The sequence below is a fragment of the Schistocerca piceifrons genome, chromosome 3 (genome assembly GCF_021461385.2).
Source record: "Schistocerca piceifrons isolate TAMUIC-IGC-003096 chromosome 3, iqSchPice1.1, whole genome shotgun sequence".
Taxonomy (NCBI): Eukaryota; Metazoa; Arthropoda; class Insecta; order Orthoptera; family Acrididae; genus Schistocerca; species Schistocerca piceifrons.
Window position 1 is genome coordinate 422,624,652 of NC_060140.1, and position 25,108 is coordinate 422,649,759.

Here is a 25,108-nt window from a genome sequence, read left to right on the forward strand (position 1 = left end):
TTTACACAATAAATGGTGAATAAGATGTAATTTCATTTTGTATTAAATAATTCATGAGAGAGGTAATTTTATAATACTGTGGTCCCATGTCAACAATTGTGAGGAATCAAATAAGCTGTGTTGCTGGAAAGGACCTTAGGATTAACTAAAGCCTTCAATACCACTTCGCCAACTTAGAACCAGACTCAGTTTTCAATCTAATGAAGGCCTCTGGATAAAGTACAGATCAATATTTCGCCACAACTAAGGTTTTGTATTCATTCGGTGGCTTTGACAACTCAAAACCAAATTGTCAACTGTGAGCCTATCCTATACCTCTTATTATGCCAGTCTGTCATGACAACCTATGTTCCAAGATATTGGTGCAAAAAAAATATTATCAATACTCTGTTCTTTTTTCGGTTTGCTTATAGGTATCACAAGCCACATCATTCTACCATGGAATGAAACCTACCAGCTGGTTATAAATGAAGTGCAGCTACTCTTAGAGCTCCAGTGTTGGCTGCAATTATTGTATGGCAGCAAAACTTGGAAGATATGCTAATGCGTGAATGCAGACATGGGGGGGAGATCCAAATTTTGTTGCCACGTGCAAATCTGGATCTGTGAATGCAAAAAAGACATATACCTATAAATGTTTCCAAATGTAATGGATTAGGGACAGGACGTGGACAGAAAAGGTAAAATAAATGCTGAATCCATAAAACAATGTGATCAGCAGTTGCTAGCAGGAGTTCCAGTTGAATCTAAGCAACATGTTCCTGTATATATTGGCTTTCAGACCAGGTGGAGATTGAATGTGCTGTGGGTAAATGCATTCTTTTAGATATCCCCAGAGCCAGAAATCACATGGCGTCAGATGAGGTGATCTTGCAGTGCATGCATCTGGGAAACCTTTGGAGACAAAACGTTCATGGAAGGTTTGCATTAAGTAGATCTTTCATTAGGCAAGGGACACAGGGTGTTGGCTGCCCCATCTTGCATGAAAACAGTGGTTTCCACAGTTTTGCTCTTACAAAGCAGGAACCACATTCTGCAATAGGTCTCAGTGACGTGCAGATGTCACTGTACACCTGACAGGTCCCCCTGGGTGTATTCTTTTCAAAGAAGAATAGACCGTTCTTATGAATCCACACCACATACTCACATACAGTGAGTGTAATGGTTCTTCATACGCAACATGCGATTTAACAGTACCACAAATTCGGCAGTTCTGTTTACTCCCCGCACCTTGTAGTATAAAGTGTGCCCCATCCCTCGACAGGATACTGACCGGCCACATCATCAATTTCGATCCGTGCCAGAAACCAAGAGAAAATTTAGAATGTTGCTGCAGATCATGGGGTTTCAGTTGCTGCAGCTTCTGGATTTTGTACAGGTTAAATAGACCACAAAACTTTCCGTACTGTTGATCAGTGGATGAACAATCCTCATGACACGGCACAAGCACTAGCACATCAGGGTACGTGTTGTATGGTCAGTTACAGCAATAGCAACCTAGTCATTAACTTCCACCGCGATAGCACACCTCCCTGTTCCAGGTGCCACACCAAACTCAGCGATGTTTTTGAATTTCATTATCATCTTTAAATCATTTAATGACATCTGGTGTCTCCTCGGACATTTCAGTTGGTGATACTCCCACTGCAGCGTTATAATTGCTGCCATTCACATGAAACAGTTTCACACCACACGGTCTCTCTTCTCGAAAGCCATACCGTTCACTCATGTTATGGCTTGTCAAATGACAGCGTGGATATCATATCTTCATACAGTGTACAGCACCAGATTTGCATCTGGTGGCAAACATTGAAACAAATTTTTTTCCAGTGTAGGTTCTGTATAAAATGCATTAGCGTATCTACCAAGTTTTGCTGCCTTACAATAAATAAAGCCCCAACTGGACCTCCATAAGTAGCTACACTTTAATTATAAGTACCCCGTTCATCTGGTTGGTAGGTTCAGTTGGTTCGGAGTTATACATGCAGATGACATTTGCTTCATAGCTTGAGATAGGGTGTAGAGTAGTACTGTGGATTATAAGTAGAATGTCAGAAGGTCACTGCATGACTAAAGTTTTGTATAAAGAAAGACAGTGTTAAACATAATTATTTTCTTCCTTTAGATTGGCAGTGCATCAGTTTAGGCGTGTTAGAAACAAAAAAACTGACTACTTGTTTTCGGTACTGAATGTCAAAGCTTTCAGTGTTGGTAGCAGTTTGTTTCTTATTGTGCGCCATTTCTTTCAATATATTACACAGCCTGAGATAGTGGTTACGTGAAGTTGTGGGAGCAAAGTTTAAATTGCACAGCTACCAAAGAACTACAAAACACACTTGCATCTTGAGTTAGTTGTGAGGCTTGAACATGAGAGATTTACTTAAACTTTTACCACCAATGTATTGTGTTTTACAGTTCTGCAGCAGCTGTCACATATTGCTGACCATTTTGTTTCCAGATGCATTATGGTTGGGATACATGAGATTAGCTAAATTTATCATAAGAAACATTATATCTGATATTCTCATACTGGGTACTTAAAACCAGCTGATGAGACACCTTCTGTTCCCATTCCATCTTGCACGAAGTGCTTCCAACATTGCCTGAGCTCTGGTTCACACTGAGGTGATACAATATGTGATTCAATATGTAATGCGACTTATGAGACAACACAGAAGCAACCCATGTTGGCAGAGTGCCTAGGGATACACTTAAGTGACTTAACTGGTGTACATCAGGATGACAGCGATATGATATAGTCATGTACCTCTATCATGTCACCCACTGGAATATGTAATGCTGGTTCCTCCACGCAGGTCGTCGTACAGTACACGACAAGGGAAATTTCATCTCATTCAGTGTGCTTAAAAAAATTGTATTGTGTAGTGAAGCGGAGGTACATGAGCCTTCGCAAAGTAGGAAACCACTGGTCATATTTTGAAAAGTCTGCAGTGAAAATGCAGTTGCAGGCTAGTTTACATTTGGTGAGTTTTAGGTAATAGGATGCTACGTACAGAATTAACTAACATAACGAAACTGTAAATCAAAAACTTATGAAAATGCACTGGGAGTCATCAGCTGATGATGGTCCCCATTTATTTATTTATTTATTTTCTTCCTGAGCTCAGGTAACCTTGTGACAGTTTTAAGAGAGGACAGACAGCCAAGTTCCTATTACTTCTGAAAGAGCAACTAAGTTAAGCTCAGGAAGTCACTGGGATTTTTCTTACCATGGGCTTCTATTTTTTCACATACTTTGTCTACCCCTCACTGCTACATTGTCAAGATTGACTGCTCTCTCTTCAAATCCGGCAATGTTTCTCCTTAATACTCCTCAAACTGAATTATGTACTACTTTGTGAAACTGAACCTTTATAAAAATACTGCTCTAGTTTTATTAATTTGTTGTCATTGTTTATATATGCACCACATTGAATGAAGCACCAAAATAGATTGTCTTGTTGTTGTTGTTGTGGTCTTCAGTCCTGAGACTGGTTTGATGCAGCTCTCCATGCTACTCTATCCTGTGCAAGCTTTTTCATCTCCCAGTACCTACTGCAACCTACATCCTTCTGAATCTGCTTAGTGTATTCATCTCTTGGTCTCCCTCTACGATTTTTACCCTCCACGCTGCCCTCCAATACTAAATTGGTGATCCCTTGATGCCTCAGAACATGTCCTACCAACCGATCCCTTCTTCTGGTCAAGTTGTGCCACAAACTTCTCTTCTCCCCAATTCTATTCAATACTTCCTCATTAGTTATGTGATCTACCCATCTAATCTTCAGCATTCTTCTGTAGCACCACATTTCAAAAGCTTCTATTCTCTTCTTGTCCAAACTATTTATCGTCCATGTTTCACTTCCATACATGGCTACACTCCATACGAATACTTTCAGAAATGACTTCCTGACACTTAAATCTATACTCGATGTTAACAAATTTCTCTTCTTCAGAAACGCTTTCCTTGCCATTGCCAGCCTACATTTGTCTTACAAAAGTTTAACTTTTCATATGGCATTTTTAACGTCATTCACACTTCTGCCAACTTAGCTTATTGCTGTGAATACCCCTCAGCAGGAGAAATAGCAAGTTGAAAATTTGTGTCTTGCTTTCAGGGTAACTGATACTAATTGCTCTAAAAAGGTGGAAAGTCTGGACCCATTCTGTGGAATTATTCATGTTGAGAGACTTCGCAAGAAACCACAGTCAAACAATGTTTTAATATTTATAGCACTGTACTAATGCACCCAGTATGTCCTTTATTTTTACAGTTTTGAGTTCTTAATAATAAGTCACAATAATGTCCTCTGAAGAAGAGCTCATGATAGCAATTGTAGCTGAAATAGAAATGTGATATGTGATTCATGCTATCTTGTTGCTTATGGTATGGTGAGTCGCATTGTCATTTCGTATCATTCCAGTGAGAAAATGAGTCACAACGATAAGTGTTGCATTGTACGACCTTTATTGCAATGTGTCATATCGCATATTGTATCATCTCGATGTGAACTGTGTCTTACAAAATACAGTAGTAACAACTTGGCTACTGTTCTTAACTTCTATCAAGAGTTCCCCAAGGCACTTTCTTTATACATTCATAAAATACTGCTCCACACTATTAACTAATCCTGTCGTATTTAGCAATTAGAGATGCATTTGTTAGTGGAAACTCTAGTGAACTGGACCGGTTTAAGGCCCAAGAGACACAAGTGAGCACTTGGAGCCCAAGCAAATGGGGGTGCCAGAGGAATCTGTGGAACAAAACTTATATACAAGGTGTATCATAATTTGTCACACAGACAACCCATTTCCACACTTTCAAAATTTGAATTTATTTTTGACAACCATACTAAGAGCCCAAGAAATGGCAACTAACGAGGGAGGAAAGAAGGGATGCACCAAATGATATGTCACTTGTGGAGAAAAATGGATGGGGGTTTACCAACTGATTGTCACATGTGTGGAAAAATGTTTTCGAACCAGCCCTGCTTATATATTTATATCTTGTAGAAATCTTGGTTAATGTACTTTTGTTATCCCGAAACATTGTTTTCATTCTGGTGCTGGAAAGAGATAAAACCTATACACAGGAAACGTAGTGCCAGTATTTCAGATAGTTAACTGTTGGTCATTCTGCATTTAGCCCTATCAGGTGTGTCTCACTATGAATAAGCTGGACGAAGTGTTACTGGAAACTAGTGTTTTATTTTCTATTTTCAAAATTGCTGTTGTAGCTATTGGGCATGTATGAGCAGACCGAAAAAGTCTCATTTCAATTGTAATTATGTTGTTATTCAGGGTCAACCAGAGCTCCACTGACCATCTTTCAGAGGTTATTCAGGTCTACCTTCTGAGTATTTTATTGTAAGGCTTCCACAATCTCTGTTGGCTCTTTACACAGTAATAATGTACGTGATTATTCAGTATGTTACCACAGTCACCCTGATTTCTGTGGAACGACGTTAAGGACAGTGAAGAAACCTGTGATATGCAATAACCAAAATGTAAAACACAGGGCACTGCAACAATTCTCAGACGAAACATATACACTTTTATTACAGTGCGTACAATCTAGTCTGTTGGTTTACTCTACAGCAGGTAACAAATGCATAACTGTTCCCTTACGTGTATTGTTAAAAATGTCGTCCACCATGATCACAGTAGCGTACAGTGACACGCTATTGACTGTCTTATGTGCTCAAGAATTCCAGGAGTTTGGCGTATAACCTCTGTGGTTGCAAATAATCCTAACAACCAGATCTGTGATAGTATCGACCAGATTCTCATAAACATGCGCCCAGAAGTAGTCCATTGGCATCATGTCGGGTGACCGAGTCGACCTTCACACAGGACCACCACGACAAATTCATTGTCATCCAAAATGTACTTCAGTGTGGTTCATAACATTGAGCGCAAAGTGTGCTGGTGCTCCATCATGTTGAGATCACCTGAGCTGATGAATTCTGAGCGGCGCACCTAGGAATTGAGGGAGAACATGTTGTAGAAATGTTTGGTACATAACTCTCTTCATTGTGTTGGGAAGTAGTTAAGGTCCAGTCACAAAATTGTTGACAGTAAAGGCCTATATCGTAAAAGTTATATAATGGACTCCCCTCCCTCCCCCCCTTTTACATTTTTCTTAGTTTATATAAGATATATGTACACAGTAGGCATCAAAATACTCATCCGAGAGTTGTTCATTATTTGGTACACATTTCCTGAATTTTCCATGCATTTTAGTTTTTTTAACAGAAACTGCATTAAATATGGCAAATTAATTTCAATACTGCATGAAAAATAAACATTTGGATGTACTACAGGTCAACCTGTTAACACAACCAAGGTATCACCTCTCAACCTAACCTAGACCTTGGGATGTGTTACAGATCTGTGTGTCATTGCGAGCAAGATTTCTGGAGATTCCAATACAACACTTTAGCCAGCTCATACATTCATAGCAAACATCTTTTGATAGAATTGAAACACCAATGCTTGTGGATTTTTGTCGTCCCATACATGGCTATTCATACTAAGAGACATACCCTCTCTTGTAAACATGGCCTCGTCTGTAAATAACATGGAAGCAGGAAAATTGGGATTTTCTGTGCATTCCAGTAGGAACCAATTTGCAAACTCTACCCAAAATGGGAAGTTCACTGGCTGCAAGGATTGGATCTTCTCTGGTTTGTAGCAAAGTGGAAGGTCTAAACCAGAGGCGCTGGTGACTCTGTGATGATATCAGACGCAAATTTCTTGACCTCCACTCTTGGACGGTAAATAGAAGGCTTTCCCTTAATAGATCAGGCATGCACTACACACAGGAAGCATCTTCTAGGGTAGCTTACTTTATGTGGCAAGCATGTGGGCATTTCTTAGGTTAGAGGAACCCTTCTTGGAATCAGCGATGAGTTGTCTGCCAAACTTGAAGAGACATCAGCCACATAGTTCTCAGGAAATGCTCGTCCTTGTGGCTCAGGTATAGGAAAGTTTAATATGATAGTAAACTGTAGGAGTGTCAAAGGACAGGTCAGTGGGTTAGTGTAATGTATTGAAGGTTATAATGCCCAGACAGCATTAGGAACAGAAAGTTAATTTAAAATGGAAGTGAATAGCAATGAAATCCTAAGTTCAGATTGGAATATTTGTCATAAGGATAGGTTAGTCACCAGTGACAACAGCGTAGTTATTGCATTAACGAATTTGATAATATTTAGCGAGGCTATCACGGATTCCAAATGTGAATTAATCTGGATGAAGCTTAGTGTCAAAGGTTGGTAAAAAATGGAAATCAGATGCTTTTATAGACCTCCTGGGTCAGGATCTGTAGTGGTAGAGCTTTTCAGAGGGAATATGCAGAATATTAATAACTTTTCTGATCATGCCATTGTAATAGCAGGTGACTTCAACTTGTCAGGTATAGATTGGAAGAGTCATGCTTTCAAAACTGGTGCCAGGGACAGGTTTTTGTGTGATATTATTTTGAATGTCCTTCTCGAAAATTACTTCACGCAAATACTTAGAGAACCAACTCATAAAGGTACTGTCTTGGACCTCCTAGCAACTGACAGACCTGAACTTAAGTCAGTTAACATAGAGGAAGGGATCAGGGATCATCTGTGATAGCAACTTTATGGGTTTTACAAGGAATGTTAAGAAAGGTAGGAAGGTCGTTTTTGTTTAGTGGGAGTGGCAGGACAAAAATTTCAGAGATTCTGATTAGTCAGCATAAAATATTCAACACTGAGGACATGTAGAGCACAAATTAATAAAATTGAAAAGCATCATTCAGTACACCTTAGACAGGTATGGTTCAAGCAAGATCTTAGGGTTTGGGGAAGGCCCACCATGGTTTTAATAGACATGTTAGAAAACTGCTGTATGAAGAAAGAGGACTTGACCACAGATTCAAGAGAAGTCAAAACCTAGCTGATGAACAAAAGCTGGGTGAAGTGAAAATAAGCAGGAGGAGAGCAGTGAGAGAAGTAATCAATGACTTCAGAAGTACAATTTCCAACTGATACAATTAAAAACCTTAAGAGGTTTTGGCCTTACATAAAATCTGTAAGTGGTTCGAAATCCTCTGTTCATTCACTCAGTGACCAAACTGGTACAGAAATGGAAGATTACAGGAGAAGGCCGAACTGCTGAATTCAGTCTTCCACTGCAGAAGATCATGATATGGTCCTGCCTTATAATCATCGTACGAAAGTCAAAATGGTAGATACTGAGATAACCTATTGCACAGTGGAAAAGCAGCTACAATCAGTAGTGGAAAGGCATTAGGTCCACACATGATAACTATAGGTTTCTACAAAGATTACACAAAATAACTTGCTCCCCTTATAGCAGCAGTTTATTGTAGATCACTGGATATGTACGTAGCAACTGGAAAAAAAGTACAGGTCATTCCCATCTCCAAGAAGGGTTGTAGGACGGATGGACACAATTATACACCTTTATCATTGAAGTCTATATGTTGTCTACAACAAATCTTATGCTCAAGAATTAAGACTTTTTTTTTTTAAAAAAAAAACTGAGATCTCCTCTATAAAAATGAGCATGGATTCTGCAAACAGAGATCTTACTTAAGTCAGCTTGCTTTGTCCCTCCGTGATATTTCTAGCACTGTAGACAATGGTGCTGAGGTTGATGCCATGTTCCTAGACTTCAGGAAGGCACTTGATACCATCCCACACAACCATTTAGTAAGAACAAAAATACTATCTTTCTGAGTATTGGACCAGATTCGTGACTTGGTTCACGATTTCCTTGCAAATAGAACTCAATATGTCACTCTTAATGGAACGGAATAGACAGATGTAAAGGTAATTTCAGGAGTATCCTGAGGAAGTGTGATAGAACCATTACTGTTTGTAATGTATTTAAATGATCTAGTAGAAATGTTGGAATTCCTTAAGACTGTTCACAGATGATGCAGTAGTCTGTAAGAAAGTAGAAACACCAGAAGACAATATCAGTTTGCAAAACGACCTACAAAGGATTAAATAATGGTGCAGTCTTGGCAGTTGACCCTGAACGTAAATAAATATAACATATATACACACATATGTAGGAAAAGAAATCCACTACTGCACACCAATGCTATTGCAGACAAATTGTTGGAAACAGCATCTGCCCTAAAATCTCATGGAGTAACTATCCAGAATGACCTGAAGTCGAATGACCACATAAAACAAATAGTAGGAAAAGCAGGTGTCAAGCTGAGATTCATAGGAAGAATCTTAAGGAAATCATTCTTGAAGGAAGTGACTTATGAGGTCTTGTTCAATCGATTCTTGAGTTATTTCCATCAGTCTGGGATCCGTACTGAGTAGGACTAAAAAGGGGGGGGGGGGGGGGGGGAGAGGAGAGAGAGATAGAGAGATAGAGATAGTGTGTGGCACGTTTCATCACATGATTGTTTACTCATTGCGAGAACATTAGAGATGGTCAGCAAACTCCAGTAGCAGACATTACAAGAGAGGTGTTGTGCATCAAGGAGAGATTTACTATTGAAATGTCTAGAGAACACTTTTCGGGAAAGGTCAGATCAAAGCGTTTTATACTAGTCCCGTCGAGAGTCTTCATGCTGAAGCCGGTGAATTGCCACTAACCTAACGGCGCACTATTCTGCTTTGTCGATATGCCTGTCGGCTATTATCAATGCCTGACCACCTGTCTTATCGTTCCTTTTTTTGACGATTCTCTTGACCGTCAATACGGGTTGTATGTATCTGCCCTGCTACCCCCTGGAGTTCACTTTCGTCGCCTCCTTCAGCAACTTGATTTTCCGCTCCCTGCAACCTTTAGAGTGGGCGAGAGCCAAACGCCACCTTGGCTCCAGGCTCAGGTTCGCGTTCACCTTGACCTCAGCTCGCTACCAAAGGAGGTTACCCCAGCTTCGGTATACCACTCGCGGTTTGTCAAACTTCGTTCGCAGTTCATTAATATGATCTTCATTTATACAGATGGCTCTAAGACCAATGACTGTGTCACGTGTTCTTTTATTGTCGGGGCACTCAGTTTCAAATACTGTCTCCATGGCCATTGTTCAGTCTTCACAGCTGAGCTATTGCCCCTCTATCAGGCTGTTCTTTACATCCGCCACCACCGACATTCTGCTTATGTCATCTGCTCTAATTCCCTGAGCGCCATCCAGAGCCTCAGTGATCCGTATCCGGTTCACCCTTTCGTGCACCGGATCCAACGCTCTCTTCAGCAGCTGGCAGACGACAGTTCTCCGGTTACCTTTCTGTGGGTTCCTGGCCATGTCGGTATCCCTGCAGATGCCGCGGCCAAGGCTGCGGTCCTCCAGCCTCGGACAGCTTCTTGTTGTGTGCCTTCATCTGATTTTAGCAGGGTCATTTGTCAGTGCATTTTATCGCTGTGGCATGCTGATTGGTCTACATTTACTGAAAACAAGCTTTGGGCCTTGAAACCTCTCCCCATGGCTTGGATGACCTCTTCACGCCCTTCTCGGCGGGAGGAGGTCGTTTTGGCCCAGTTACGGATTGGACACTGCCGGTTCAGCCACCGCCATCTGCTGACGGCTGCGCCGGTGCCATTCTATCCATGTGGGCAATTGCTGATGGTACGCCACATTTTAACGTCCTGTCCAAATTTTAATACACTGCACATTGATCTTGCCCTGACATGTACTCTGGATGAAATTTTAGCGGATGACCCAGGAGCAGCTGCTCGCGTTCTTCGTTTTATCCACTTGACAAACCTGTCTAAGGACATTTGATTACGCTGCATTCTTTTAATCCCTTGCCTGTTAATGTGCCTTTTATAGTGCTGTCCTTTTTAGTTGCTGTTTTAACATTATGCCTCGCAGTGCATTCATAATTTAGTCTGGGTGCTAATGACCACTGTAGTTGTGCGCCCTAAAACCACCAAGAAAAGGGGGGAGGGGGTCAGACAACATATTACTTTCCCCCACACATATCTCGTGAAATAGCCTTGACAAGAAAATTCAATAAATTAGAGCTAATACAGAGTCTTGCTAACAGTCATTCTTCCCACATGCCATTTGTGAGTGGAACAAGGAAGGGGGGATCAGTTTGTGGTACTAGAAATACCCTCTGCCACACACTGTTAGGCTGTATGATGTATATGTGGATGATACAGATGCAGACTTTCAATACAGTTTATCGGCTTTTATTCAGAGCTCGTGCAACATGCGGGCTACTAGAGGCAGGATTCTCGCCAATTGCATGTAACACATTCTCTTCTATATTAGGTGTTGTGTTCTAGCTTACCTCACATAGCCAGCAACTTACATTCTAAAGTGGAAAGTTCCAGTTTCTCATAGGCACCTACATACATATGCAAAAGTACTGTGATGTGGTTGCTGTCAATGCAGGGACAGTTCAGTGTATTGTCAGTGTGCTGCTTTTCCATTGTTTACAGTGAACGCAGGCAAGAGCTGCATTTCGGACAACTGTTCATCAGTAAGCCTGTCCATAATATTGCTCTGTATAACTGTTAATGCACAACTACCACCACCAGAAGACAAAATCCCCAACAGAACTGAGCAGTAATGGATGCAATCTTGTGGTCAAATAGAAGTGCTACATTGTTGTCAACATCAGGTACTGTGAGTGAATGTAAACTTGACACATAGTGCATACAGTCGGCGTTTGCAATGTTATGCGCTGTTTTCAGTGCAATACAGGTTCAAAGCTAACTGGGGCAAGAAGCCAAACAACATGTAATAACTATGTAAGAGACCACCAGTCACCATTTGTTCCTTATACCAAAACACTTAGTAAATGACCCTGAACAAGCTCTGAAAGTTTGTCAGTGGGGTTCTGGTACATTCTGTATATACACTTAGTGACCTGCAATGAGAGTAAAATAATTTTCACAGTGTGCTCACTAACTTGTAATTACCTCTCTCAATTGCAGAGCTGATACAGACATTTGGTTTAGAATCAATATTAATATATACTGGCCTGCTGCTGAAAAAGAGGATCATTGTTTACCATCACAGCTTGGAAGCACTGTTAAAGGTAAGTCAAAATCAGCAGGTGTTTTGTGAGGTCAAAGTCCACTTACAGTGTCAGCGGCTCTTGCATTGCATGCTACTGTTGGTAATTTGTTTCCGTTGGTCATAGCGAACCAGGTGATACTATGGAGTAGACGAGCAGTCTCTGAATCTAATGACTTATTTAGATAGAAGATATGAACTGATTACTTTTGAAACTATCATATAATATAATTGGATACTCACCAAGCCACGATTACTTTTGTTTTTGACATGTATAGCATGAAACTGTCAATTTTTGATGTGGCTATTATGGTTATAAAGTTGATAAATGGTTTTCACGTGTATTGTATGTTCCTCGGGATATTATTTCGTATTCCAATGTTATTGTTTGGTTCTGGGTTGGCGATGCCAGCAAATGTGACTGGAGGAAAAGTGGCTGTGGAAATGGACTGATCTGTAGCATAGCCCAATGAGTTTTCAGAAAACTTTGTGGAGGTTCTGTTGAAATGTCCAAACTTCTAAGATTGTGGTTATGCATGAACTAAGAGTGCAGTTCAAATTTTATGGAATATTCTATTTCATATGACTACCTTTTGCACAGTATATTCCATTATGCTGACATGTTATTTCATACTCTGCCCATTATGATGATGATCTTTATTCAACACTACTTTCTCATTGGTTCATCTGTCTTGTATAATTGTTCATCTCATAATTCATTGTGTTCTTCCTATCATTCACCACACAAACAGTTGCCAACTGCAGCACGTAATGCGAAAATTGCCAACACTATTAGTGCATTTCTACCTTCTGTGAAGTAGTTAATCTGAAAGTCAGTAGTAAGGAGTAAATTTTTAACATGAACAGTAGCAACTTATTTTAAGCAATTGTTTCACAGCACCCCCCTCCGCCCCCCCACAAAAAAAAAAAAAAAAAAAAAATCACCACCACTCTTGGAATCACTTTGAAACTCAACCTGTTAACCTGTGAAGTTCTGAAATGAATGATTTGATATTTGAATAAAAACAGGGAGAGAATTTCTTTCATTAAAGACTCCTTAGACTCGTGCAGTTGGCTTATGCTCATTGTAAGTGTGTTTGCCGGTCTGTCCATTTGAGAGACTGTCACATTTTAAGACACTAATGTTATGCATCATCTTGTCAGAAACACATTTTACAATACACACGTTTCAGATTTTTAAAAATTATGTCCACCAATGAGCAGTGCTGTGCTGTACTAATATCTGTATGGTACAAATAAGGTCATGAAGAGCCATCAATAAATTTTCCAGCTGCTGTACCATTAGTGGTGGTGTGATGAACTTTGTACATATTTTATTACGCAGTATTTGAGGAGTATTAGAGCAACTGTATTGTTGTTTTTCTTGTATCTTAACAACACATTTTGTACAATTACAGTAGATTCAGTTTTGCTATTTGAGGGTTTTTTGTGAATGTGTGAGTTTATGGGAATGAGAATGGGCAGACGATAGTGATGGATTTTAAATTGTAGTGTCCTGCAAATGCTGACTACTAAGAACTGTAGGGGTGCGAAGCCCTTAATTACAGAATACTGAGGATTAAGGGAATCAACAGGGGTAGATTCCAATGTCCAATCCAGACATTCATACTCTGCAGCTGTTAGTAGGAATAAAGTAGAAGAATAAATTTAATAGGGAACAAAGTTGTATTTTAGACAATATGGCGAGTTTGTTTGCACCCTCCAGGTTAGATTTAATTGCATCATGTGTCTTAAAATGTCTATCTGCTAAATGACAGCGTTGAGGCCTCTGGTATTTCATGATCAAAATGTGAATGTCTTGTAATAACCCAAGCTCAGAGACTACTGGCTGACCCTGACCCATCGTTGTGTGTGGCACACAGCCAATTTCAGTGAAACAGTTTCTATTTGAGGTGGTGGCTTGTCATATTTAGTCCTGAATTGTCTTTAGGCTGTAGTAGTAAATTTGGATTCATGAAACCGCAAACAACACTGCACATACTGTGCACCATTATACAACTCCATGGTTGTTGGAATAACTTGTTCACCTTTGCCATGTAGCGGGAATGTTGGGAACTGACTGTGTTAGGCAGGAATAAAACTTGGTGTGCTGCATTGAGTGCGGTATCAAACATTTCTGTAAGTTATTTACCCTTTTTACAATTAAAGGTTACTTTTGTGTAACTAATTTGTATACAAATGTAATGAAAAGCCAGAAACAGTGGTCATGTGTGTTGAGCTGCATTTGCATGTGTGTGTGTGTGTGTGTGTGTGTGTGTGTGTGTGTGTGTGTGTGTCTTTTTTATTGAAAAAGAAGGCCTTCTGGCCGAAAGCTTGTGTGTAGCTTTTTTGTTACACTTGTCTGTGACTCAACATCTTCACTGTATGGCAAGCAGCAGTGTATCCTTTTCATATTATTGTCATTATATCATCTTAGATTTTCCATTGTTTAATTTATAAACACACTGTATTGCCACAGCTATTTTACGATGCACATGTTCCCGCTGAGATACCATATATTATGTGGTTTCAGCATTATGGGGGGCCCCTCACATTACAAGCATGATGTGAGTCCCCATCTGAATGCAATTTACTGCCAACATTGGATTGGGCAGGGTGGTCTGGTGCATTGGCCAGTGAGATTGCCAGAACTCACTTGGACTTGACTAATTTGTCTGGGGATATGTCAAGACCCTGGTGTACAAAACCCCTATTAACAGTGCCGAGGAACTTGTTGCACACACCGTGGCAGCTGCTAGGCAAGTCTGGGACATGCCCGGTATTTTCCAGAACGTCAGATCTTCCACCCACTGGTGATGTGAGGCCTACATAAAGATCTGTACTTGTAACTTTGAACACCTTCTTTGATGGCAACCACAGTTTGTTTTGGTTCTTATTGCTTCGTCTCTACTGTACTAAGCATAATAAATAAGTTTTCTCACCCTGTCAATGTCCTTCCTTTCTTGTGTTTTGTGTGGTCAGTTCCACACCAGGAAAGCGTTTCTCACCATGCATCGCTATGCGATTTTCCCATCATCCAAGTGCGCTCTATCTCTCTCTCTCTCTCTCTCTCTCTCTCTCTCTCTCTCTCTCTGTCTCTCTCTCTCTGTCTCTCTCTGTGTGTGTGTGTGTGTGTGTGTGTGTGTGTGTGTGTGTGTGTGCGCGCGCGTGCACTTCCGCATAACTGCTGTGCAGAAACACCTTGTGTATATGATTTTTCTTTTTGTGCTGCAGTGGATCCGTACTTTCCCTGCTATGATGTGGCATCGAAAATCAAATGATATACTCCATCCATGGGTTGATAACACCCCTGAAGAAATTCTTGATCTGAAGGTAAATGCTTTAACTACTGCGATCACTTATGGAAACTGAATTTTAATAGTAAAACTTTTCTAGAACAGGAGTTATACTAAATCTCTTGAAGTGAAGAGAACTTAGTATTTGTTTGATATGATAATGGAAAATCTTGGGTTTGAACAATAGTTTTAAATATAAGTGACAACCACTACCAATAAACATAAGATAGATTACCAATGGTTTGCGTTGTGTTTATGTTTCTATAGTGTGTCTATATTACATTACAACCTACAGCTGATATTGCAACGTATTTGCAGTTTGGAAATCCATTTTGTAGAAGGTAGACCCTACAAGCTGGGGGCAGAAGGAGTGTAATATCCAATTGAGTTTCAGGGGTAGATGTACGGATTTGTTATGTTTCAATGTTTCACTGTGTTTATGTATCACACACATTTGAATCATTTAAAGGTAGTGTTGCTGACAAAAATTTTCCTGACTCAAAATTCACAATGAATGAACTGGTTGACAGGGAGGAGGTGCAGTGGGTTGCAGCAGTGGGCTGAATATTGCATGTGGGATGAAAGTTGCAATGCATTGGTGGCAAGTGGTGCAGGGCCCACCACTACGTATGGCTGCAGGGTTTAGCTATGCAACAGTGGTTTGGTGACTGGTGGTGTATGCCCTGTTGGTATCACCCCATGGGAGGTCTCTATAACTGCAACACTCTGTCCAGCACTTATTAGTGGGAGCCCAGGAGAAATGTTCACATAGTAAAAGAGAGGTTTAATAATGTTTTATTTTGACTATAACCGTAAATTATGGGGATTTAAATTAGTTCTACCCCTTGCCACTGCAAGTCGTGACACTATGGCTAAATGTCATTTAGGCTTGAGCTATCCCTTGCCATTTGTATTTGAAACTACTCCGTATTCACTAGGAACAATATTACTCATATAAAACCTAACAGATCCATTAAGGAAAGTTCACTTTGAGTCAAACATTGACGAGTATACTGGTTTGTACAATTGTATTTTCTTGAAGTAATTGCTTCTCTAGATTGAAAATCGCTAATACACTCACCTTCACTTTACATTCATCATTCGTAGTTGAAAGTCATAGGAATAATGTTATAACTACGTATAAAGATGGGTGGGGGGGGGGGGGGGGAGGGGGAGGGGCACATGCTCAATGATTGCTGTTTGTTGTAGTTGCCTTTTGGCTGACACTCAGGTAAAATTTGTTGAGGCAGTTTACAAAGGCACCTTTGCAAGGGATATCTGGAAATGGTGGTTACAGTGGCTGTAGCTGTACCAAGGAATTGAATTTTTTGCAGTCAGTACCGCTGTATGGGGAAGAGATTATGTCGTAGCAACACGTGACAAAATGAATACAGAATTTCACTTTCGGAAATACAGAAATTCATGATGGAGAGAAGTGGACGCCTGTCGGCAGTCTGTCAGTCAACAGATGAGGTCAACCTGTATGCTTTTGTGCTGTGTGTGTCCCTTCATGTTTCCACTTCACTATCACATTGGAAAGAGTGGACTTAGGGATGTTTAGCAGTGTGGAAATCTTACATACAGATGCATGACAAGTGACACCCAATCACCTGACCGCATTCAAAGTCCATGAGTTCTGTGGAGCACCCCATTCTGCTCTCTCATGATGTCTTAACATCTGCTGGGTCGCTGATATGGAGTACCTGGCAGTAGATAGCAGCACAATGCACCTAATATGAAAAATGTACGTTTTTGGGGGGGGGTGTCCGGACACTTTTGATTGCATAATTTATGTTCAGGGTGTATTGTGCACAAAAGGTATGTTTGTGGATGATCTCTGGTCACACTCTTGGGGGCCTGCTTTTATCAAGGACATTATGCCAAGGGACAGATTTCAGGAGCTTCTCAGATTTCTTTGTTTTGATGAAAAATCAACCTGGGCTGAGTGCCTGGCAGCAAACAAATTCGCTCTTGTATCTGAAATTTGGGGAAAAGTTCATTGAAAACAGTACTCACACTTACCGCCCTGCAGAAAATGTAACCATTGACAAGCAACTGTTACCAAGCAAAGCAAGGCTCAGTTCATGTCCAACAAACCAGACAAATATGGCTTCAAATTCTGGTTGGCTGTTGATGTAACGACAAAGTATATATGTAATGCTTTCCCATACCTTGGCAAAGAGGACACGCATAGAGAGAAACAACTGCTTGGAGAGTATGTTGTTCTGCGTCTCATGGATCCATTTTTAAATCAAGGAAGAAATCTGACCACACACAACTTCTTTACATCTCTTCAATGTGCTAAAAAAACTCAAAGAAAAGAAAACTTCATTAGTTGGTACAATGAACAAGATCCGCCGTGACATCCCCGATGAAGTAAGGAAGCCGAATACTGAAATACACTCGAGCACAATACCGCACCTTAAAAGATAAGTAATGTCATTCTTTTGAGTACGCTGTAAACTGAAGTAGCAATAAGCAAGGAAGGAAAGAAAAAACCTGAAACCGTGATGTTCTACAGTGCAACACAGTACAGGGTGGATGTGGTTGATCAAATGACCCGTAAATATACTACGAAGGTTGCATGTAGGAGATGGCTAAGGCATGTCTTCTACAACATACTGGACATGCCAGCAGTAAATGCATTTGTCATCTAGAACATAATAACCAACAAGAAAATGTAAAGGAAGTAGTTCATATTTCAACTGGAAAATGAACTCGAGGGAATGAAAGAGCAAGACCATCAGGCAAAGGAAGAGGATATGGGACTCAAATCGCCTAGAAAGCGGAGGAAATGCCATATCAGCTTCTGCAAAGGCAACAAGACCAGCGAAAACTGTGCAAAGTGCCACAAAGCCTTGTGCGGAAAGCCTTGAGTGGAAAGTAATACAGAGCTGTCTGTAAAACACGTGAGAGAGTAAAATGGACCAAATATGCTAAATGTCTCTAGAAGGTTGTATGAATAGTTGATAAAATAAAATCTATAATTAAGAAACTTGTTAGCAGTAGCAACAATAAATTTGTATGATACATTGTTGTTCAGATAAATTAGTAATTATTATTTATTATTGTAAATAATTGTTGTGATTACTAGAAATAAAGTATGGATTAACAAACACTAAATAAAGTACTTGTTTAAGTCAGATACGAAAACATTTTATGTGGGGTCAAAATGACCGCTTTCCACTATTTTAGGAATGTTAGAAATTCTGCCGTTCTAGTGTTAAGGGGCAGCCAAGACTTATCTTCTGATCTTTATAGCAGGCAATGTTTTTGGTTTGGGTGGTAATGTACGTAAGTAGAGATGAAGATGGCCTCACCAAGCTCCTTGGATGGAATAATAAAATTATTGTTTGTTAGATAGGGCAGCTCCACTTCATCTACTGTTATCTCCACATGAATGACTTACTACAAACTAGAGTTACCGCATGGAAAGGGTAGAACATAAGGATGGGTTATTTTCAGTTCCAGCCCACCAAAAGCAAGGATTGTCAATACTATCCACTGCACTGTAAATAAAGTACTTGGGTGGTGGCAGCAGAGAGTTTACAGCTGTCAGGCACATGGCCCATATCTCCACGTGCAGATGCAAGTGGTGGGTGGTGGCTTGGCTGTCATGGGGGGGGGAGGTGTAAGTAGATATCCCCACCTCTTTTGCAATGGTGCGTAGTGCATTGCAGAATGGGACGCATTTGTGTTCGTAACAATACCTTCTGCTTGTATTAATTGAGACAGGAAAATAATTTTGATTGTGGAGAACATCAATAAAGTTCAGTGGTATGACCCACAAGCAATCCACAGGTTGTACTGGGTCAGAGCACATATTATGTGAAAGTAGCACCAAGCCAGCCGTTATCCACAGCCTCGTACCTTTTGTAGTACTTAAAGTTTCATCGTGAGACAGTCTAGCAGTTAAATGTGGGTAATTACACTTAGTATCTAGTTGAAAGGCTAATTACAGGGGAGAAGCCATCATTGGACTTGTTTCATGTGTAGATGTGTGCAGGTGTGAGGTGAATGTGTCGTGAAGCTAAGGATCGTTGACACAGTTTAGAGGTTTAGTACAAAAAATAAGGACAGAAGAACAGCCAGGTAGGTGACATAACATTTAGGATTGCAAATGCAGTTCAAGGAGAATTCACAAATAACATCAACACAATATAAGCAAAGTTTTCAGTCCACAAGTAGTAGCAATTAACTGTACTGACGGCATGCAGGTTAATGTGTAACGGAATCCTTAGTAAGGTATCATCAGTTTTAGACTGGCGGTATATATACATGGGTTTGAATTATTGCCCTTCTAAGGATTGAACAGGAAGCACCACAGCAAAGTTTCTGAGTGTTCGTTGCGTATATAATTTTATCATTGAGCTGACTCCGGTATTATCAGTAACGCTTCACGCAAGGAGTACCCTGCTCATGGAAATTGCACTTCAATGGGAATCATTAACATATCATAATGTCGTAGCCTTATACTTGAACACTGAAGTCAGGGCAAGGAAGTAAAATGCTTTGAAACTGCCAGTAGTCTCTCAGGAAGGAGGTAGCCCGTGCTCTCACTTCCTCTGTGTATACAATACCTACATACACTTATGTAAAGACTGAAAAAAAAAAATTAAAAAAAAACTATGCTTGATTGTAAGCAGTTCATGTGCCACAAGTGGCGCAGTGCAGCATAGCAGGACAAGACACTTGATGGAGTCATGGAACCCAGTTTTTGAGAAGAGGACAGGAAGCTGATCCAAGAGGTCACAGCTGTGGCAGCTCAATATAAACATTTATGTAGAAAAATGTAGATTGCTGCTCACCTTATAGATGAAATGTTAAGTTGCAGACAGACACAATAAAGACACATACACATAAGCTTTCAGCTATAGCCTTCCTCAGAAAAGAAAGAAAAAACACACAACATTCAGTCACACCCACACACACAAAATGACTGCCAACTCTGGCCACTCGGACCAGGATGCAACTGTCATGTGGAATGAAAGCAGCAATCTGGAGGGGGCGGGGAAGGGAATGGATAGCAGTGTATGGGTGGGGGGAGAGAGGAGTGGTGTATGGTGGAGTGTGCATGGACTAGACTGTCAAAGGCATAGCATCAGGAAGTTGGGAGGGAGGTGAGGAAAACAGATAGGAGTGGGGAAAGATGGGTAGGTGTGTTGGCAGAGGGTGGCAGACAAAGTGTGTCAGAGATGAGAATGAGGAGGAGGAAATAGGACAGAGGGGTTGGAGACCTAGGTGGACAGTATGTTACTGTAGGCTGAAGCCCTGATAGTTACATGAGTGAAGAATGTGTTGGAAGGATAACCCCCATCTGCACAATTCTGGAAAGCTGGTCGTGAAGAGGAGGATCCAGATGGCTCGGGTAGTGAAGCAGCCATTGAAATGAAGCAGATGCCAGACTGAGATTCATTGGAAGAATCCTAAGGAAATGCAATCCGAAAACAAGGGAAGTAGGTTACAGTACGCTTGTTCGCCCACTGCTTGAATACTGCTCAGCAGTGTGGGATCCGTACCAGATAGGGTTGATAGAAGAGATAGAGAAGATCCAACGGAGAGCAGCGCGCTTCGTTACAGGATCATTTAGTAATCGCGAAAGCGTTACGGAGATGATAGATAAACTCCAGTGGAAGACTCTGCAGGAGAGACGCTCAGTAGCTCGGTACGGGCTTTTATTGAAGTTTCGAGAACATACCTTCACCGAAGAGTCAAGCAGTATATTGCTCCCTCCTACGTATATCTCGCGAAGAGACCATGAGGATAAAACCAGAGAGATTAGAGCCCACACAGAGGCATACCGACAGTCCTTCTTTCCACGAACAATACGAGACTGGAATAGAAGGGAGAACCGATAGAGGTACTGAAGGTACCCTCCGCCACACACCGTCAGGTGGCTTGCGGAGTATGGACGTAGATGTAGATGTAGATGTTATGTTCAACTGCATCTTGTGCCACAGGGTAGTCTATTTTGCTCTTTGCCACAGTTTGGTGGTGGCCATTCATCTTGGTGGACAGCTGGTTAGTAGTCATACTAATATAATAAGCCGTGCAGTGATTGCAGCAGAGGTGGTGCATGACATGGTAGCTTTCACATGTAGTCTGGTCCCTGATGGGGTAGGATAAACCTGTAACAGGACTGGAACAGGAAGTATTGAATGGGTGAATTGGGCAGGTCTTTCACCTGGGTCTTCCACTGGAATATGATCATTGTGGCAAGGGGTTGGGATTGGGAATGGCATAGGGATCGACTAGGATGTTATAGAGGTTGGGTGAGTGATGGAACACCACTTTAGGGTTGTTAAAAGGATCTCGGGCAGGATGTCTCTCATTTCAGGGCACGGTGATTGGAGCTATAAAAAAGTCATTGATATTGGACCAATACATTTCAAGATATAAAGTTTTAAAGTGATCAGTTTCTAGTGAAGCTGTGGAAAACTCAGATCATCTTCTGTTTTGCTTGGCAAAGAGTGTTGCTGAGAAACAGCAAGTATTTTGCTACACTGTTCGTCTTTTGAAACATCTGATACATCAGTTGTGTAGGGTAATTAATGCCCTTTGACATTATGTGTTTTTGTAGCACGTGTACTTTGTAGATTGAGATCAAATTACAGTGACCTGGCCATATGTGCCAGTTTCTGTTCTGCACGTCCTTGAGTGTTGCTAAGAAACTGCAAGTATCTGCTGCGGTGTTCTCCTTTTTTAGCATCTGATATGTCAGTTCATTAGGATAATTCATACGCTGCAGATTATAAATGTTTGTGTCATTTGCCTTGTGTACACTAGGAAATCAAATTGTATCTGTTTGGTTGACTTGGAAGCAGAAGGGAACCAGGAGCAGGGAAAGCTGTAGTGCTTTGTGACAGCAGTTAATGATGGCATTGGCAGGAATGTTGAAATGTGAACAGTGTGACACTGTTCTATTGTGCATGTCTACCTATTCCCGCACCCAATAGTCAGGCCTTCCTGTTGCCGAGTATTAATGAATGCTCTTAGCTGTCTGGCTGTTCTATCTTCTGGGCTTACATGTATACCTGTAGTCATCTGGGCACTCTTATCTGTTTGGCATACTTGTATGCCCATAGCTGCGAAACGGTTATTTGTGGGGTTGGGCCACCACTTGGCTGATAAGGGGGGCAATATTGCTCCTTTATTTCCTATCTGCAGCTGCTCAGCTGAGGCTTTAATGTTATTACTTTGTACTTGACACCATACTGAATGTACACTTTGCAGCAGTTTGTATATTTCAAAGGGGGAACTCATGGGGCAGCCGTGTACAACATCAGGGGTCAACATGGCACCTTTGACCTGTAAAGTCTGCTATTGTAAGCGGGTTAGACATAAGGACTGCACCTATCCCAATCAGTGTGTCTTCTGTTCACATAATAGGATAACATTCGAGTGATAGCTTTGTGGGCTCATTCAACATGACCATGACCATTAGCATAGAGCAGAGGGCAAGTCCTCCACTTTTTGATTCTGAGTAGTCTACATACTTGTACAAACAATTAGGACAGAAAACTTGCTATCTAATCAATTAATAGAGCACCAGGACTACTACTAAAGGGTAGCACTAAGTGGTTTACAAATGCCTTGGCCACAGTTTCTGATGCCAGAATTGCAGTTGGCTCTAGTAGTATAAGGTGTAAAACTTTGCTTCCACCGTTTGCCGACAGGTGGCGACAACGATAAGTAGCGGTCGAAAGAAACAGATCGCAGACGTCAGGCAGTTAGCTTGGACCTCAGTCAACATAACCTCATTCAAACATTAGTCAATTTGCGTCTGCATCAAAAGTAGTTCTTGATTATAAATGTCAGGTTACGAGCCTAATTCTTGTCATTTGTAGGAGGTGTTACTGTTGTGTTTCAATATGAAGAAAACGACGGAGTCTCATCGAATGCTCTCAAGTAAAAGTACATATGGTAATGACTCTATTAGTGAAAGAACATGTTGTGAATGATTTCAATGCTTCAAGAACGGTGATTTTAACGTCATAGACCAGCATAGTGGTGGAAGAGAGAATGTTTTCGAAGATGCAGAATTGGAGACATTGCTGAGTGAAGACTTGCGTCAAACTCAAGAAGAATTGGCACGATTAGTGGGAGTGACACAGCAAGCCATTTCAAAATGTCTCAAGGCTATAGGCTTGGTTCAGAAAGAAGGAACTTGAGTCTTGCGTGAGCCGAAACCTAGAGACGTTGAATGGCGTATGTGTGTTTGTGAACAGTTGCTTCAGAGGCAAAAGTGGAAGGGATTTCTGCATTGCATTGTGACTGGGGACAAAAAAATGGGTTAATTACGATAATTCTAAATGCAAAAAGTCATGGGGATATCCTGGCCATGCTTCCACGTCGATGGCCAAACCAAATATTCACTGCTCAGAGATCATGCTCTGCATTTGGTGAGACCTGCTCGGCATTGTGTACTATGAGGTGTTAAAACCAAGTGAAACTATCACAGATGCTTGTTATTGAATGCAATTAATGTGTTTGAGCATAACATTAAAAGACAAATGGCTGTAATAAAGTGAGAGGCACGAAAAAGTGATTTTGCAGCACAACAACATTCAACCCCACATTGCAAAAGTGATCAAAAAGTACTTGAAAGTGATAAAATGGGAAGTCCTACCCCAGCTGCCATATTCTCCAGACATTGCTCCCTCTATCACCTGTTTAGGCCAATGGTGCATGGCCTGGCTGACCAACACTTCCAGTCTCATGAAGAAGTCACAAATTGGATCGACTCGTGGATTGCTTCAATAGATGAACAATTTTTTCGACACAAGATTCGTACACTGCCTGAAAGATGGGAGAAAGTAGTGGCCAGCAATGGAAAATACTTTGAATGATACATGTGTAATGAATTTGTTTCGTTAAAGCCTCAAATATTGGGGAAAAGCGGTGGGAGTGAAGTTGTACACCTTGTAGATACCAGGAAAGATGGTCAATTATTGACAAAATATATTTATTTTCCTGATGGGTAGGGAAGAATGCTCCCCTTCTATCTACACTACAGTTTCAAATGGTCTGGAAGCTTGCTGAAAGGTCTGCAAAGTAATTCGTGGCTGTGCCAGCTGTGACCTCTGGGCACATGGCAAACACAAATGTTTATTTACTTTTGAATTCGTTGTGGGAGCAAACAGTGATCAATGTTATTACTAATATTTACTATCAAAAACGGTCTTGACCAAAACCACAACTGTGGTCATCTTCAAATGATTTACCACCAGGAGGTGGTGAGGTGGTTCTTGCTCGTTGGTCTGAAGATGACCATAGTTGTGGTCAAAACCAGTCACCGGAATAAGACTGTTTTTGACAGTAAACACGTTTATTTGTGTCTGTGTTAGTCAGCCTTGCCACGAGTAGCAGATAGCAATACAAATGTTTATGGCCTGTGTACCTCTATGACAAGCTTGGATGCTATCATGTCATTGAGCAGGGACACGAGGCTGAAGTGACTTCGGTATTACTAACAGGTTTCCAAGTGGAGTCTTGCGGTACAATAAACCATCTTCCGACACAAAATTAGGCACTGTGGCATACTGTTGACAAGTGGATTATTGTCTCTGAGCCTCTTTTAAGTCTGCTTTTAGCACTTTATCTGCTTGCCTCACTTGGACCTTTCTATATAGGGTGTCAGCATTCTTGTGGACTTTGATGGGTTTTGGCTACTTCATAGTTGTACTTCGCTAACTTTAAAGCCCAATGTGTCGAGCAGCTACTGGTGTCTTTGATGAAATTCAGCAGCCATAACGAGACAGTATGGTCAGTTATCAAGGTAAATTTCCTGCCATATCAATAACATTTGAAACCATAT

At 40.9% G+C, this 25,108-nt stretch overlaps 1 protein-coding gene across 1 annotated transcript in view; it reads left to right on the top strand.

The window, feature by feature from the left end:
* The window catches only part of LOC124789957 (putative DENN domain-containing protein 10 B), a 36,272-nt gene that overhangs the window by 2,785 nt on the left and 8,379 nt on the right, over nucleotides 1-25,108 (top strand). The window contains exons 4-5 of the mRNA XM_047257489.1: nucleotides 11,914-12,017; nucleotides 15,230-15,328. Of these exons, the coding sequence (XP_047113445.1) occupies nucleotides 11,914-12,017; nucleotides 15,230-15,328 (203 nt within the window). The remainder of the gene's footprint in view (nucleotides 1-11,913; nucleotides 12,018-15,229; nucleotides 15,329-25,108) is intronic.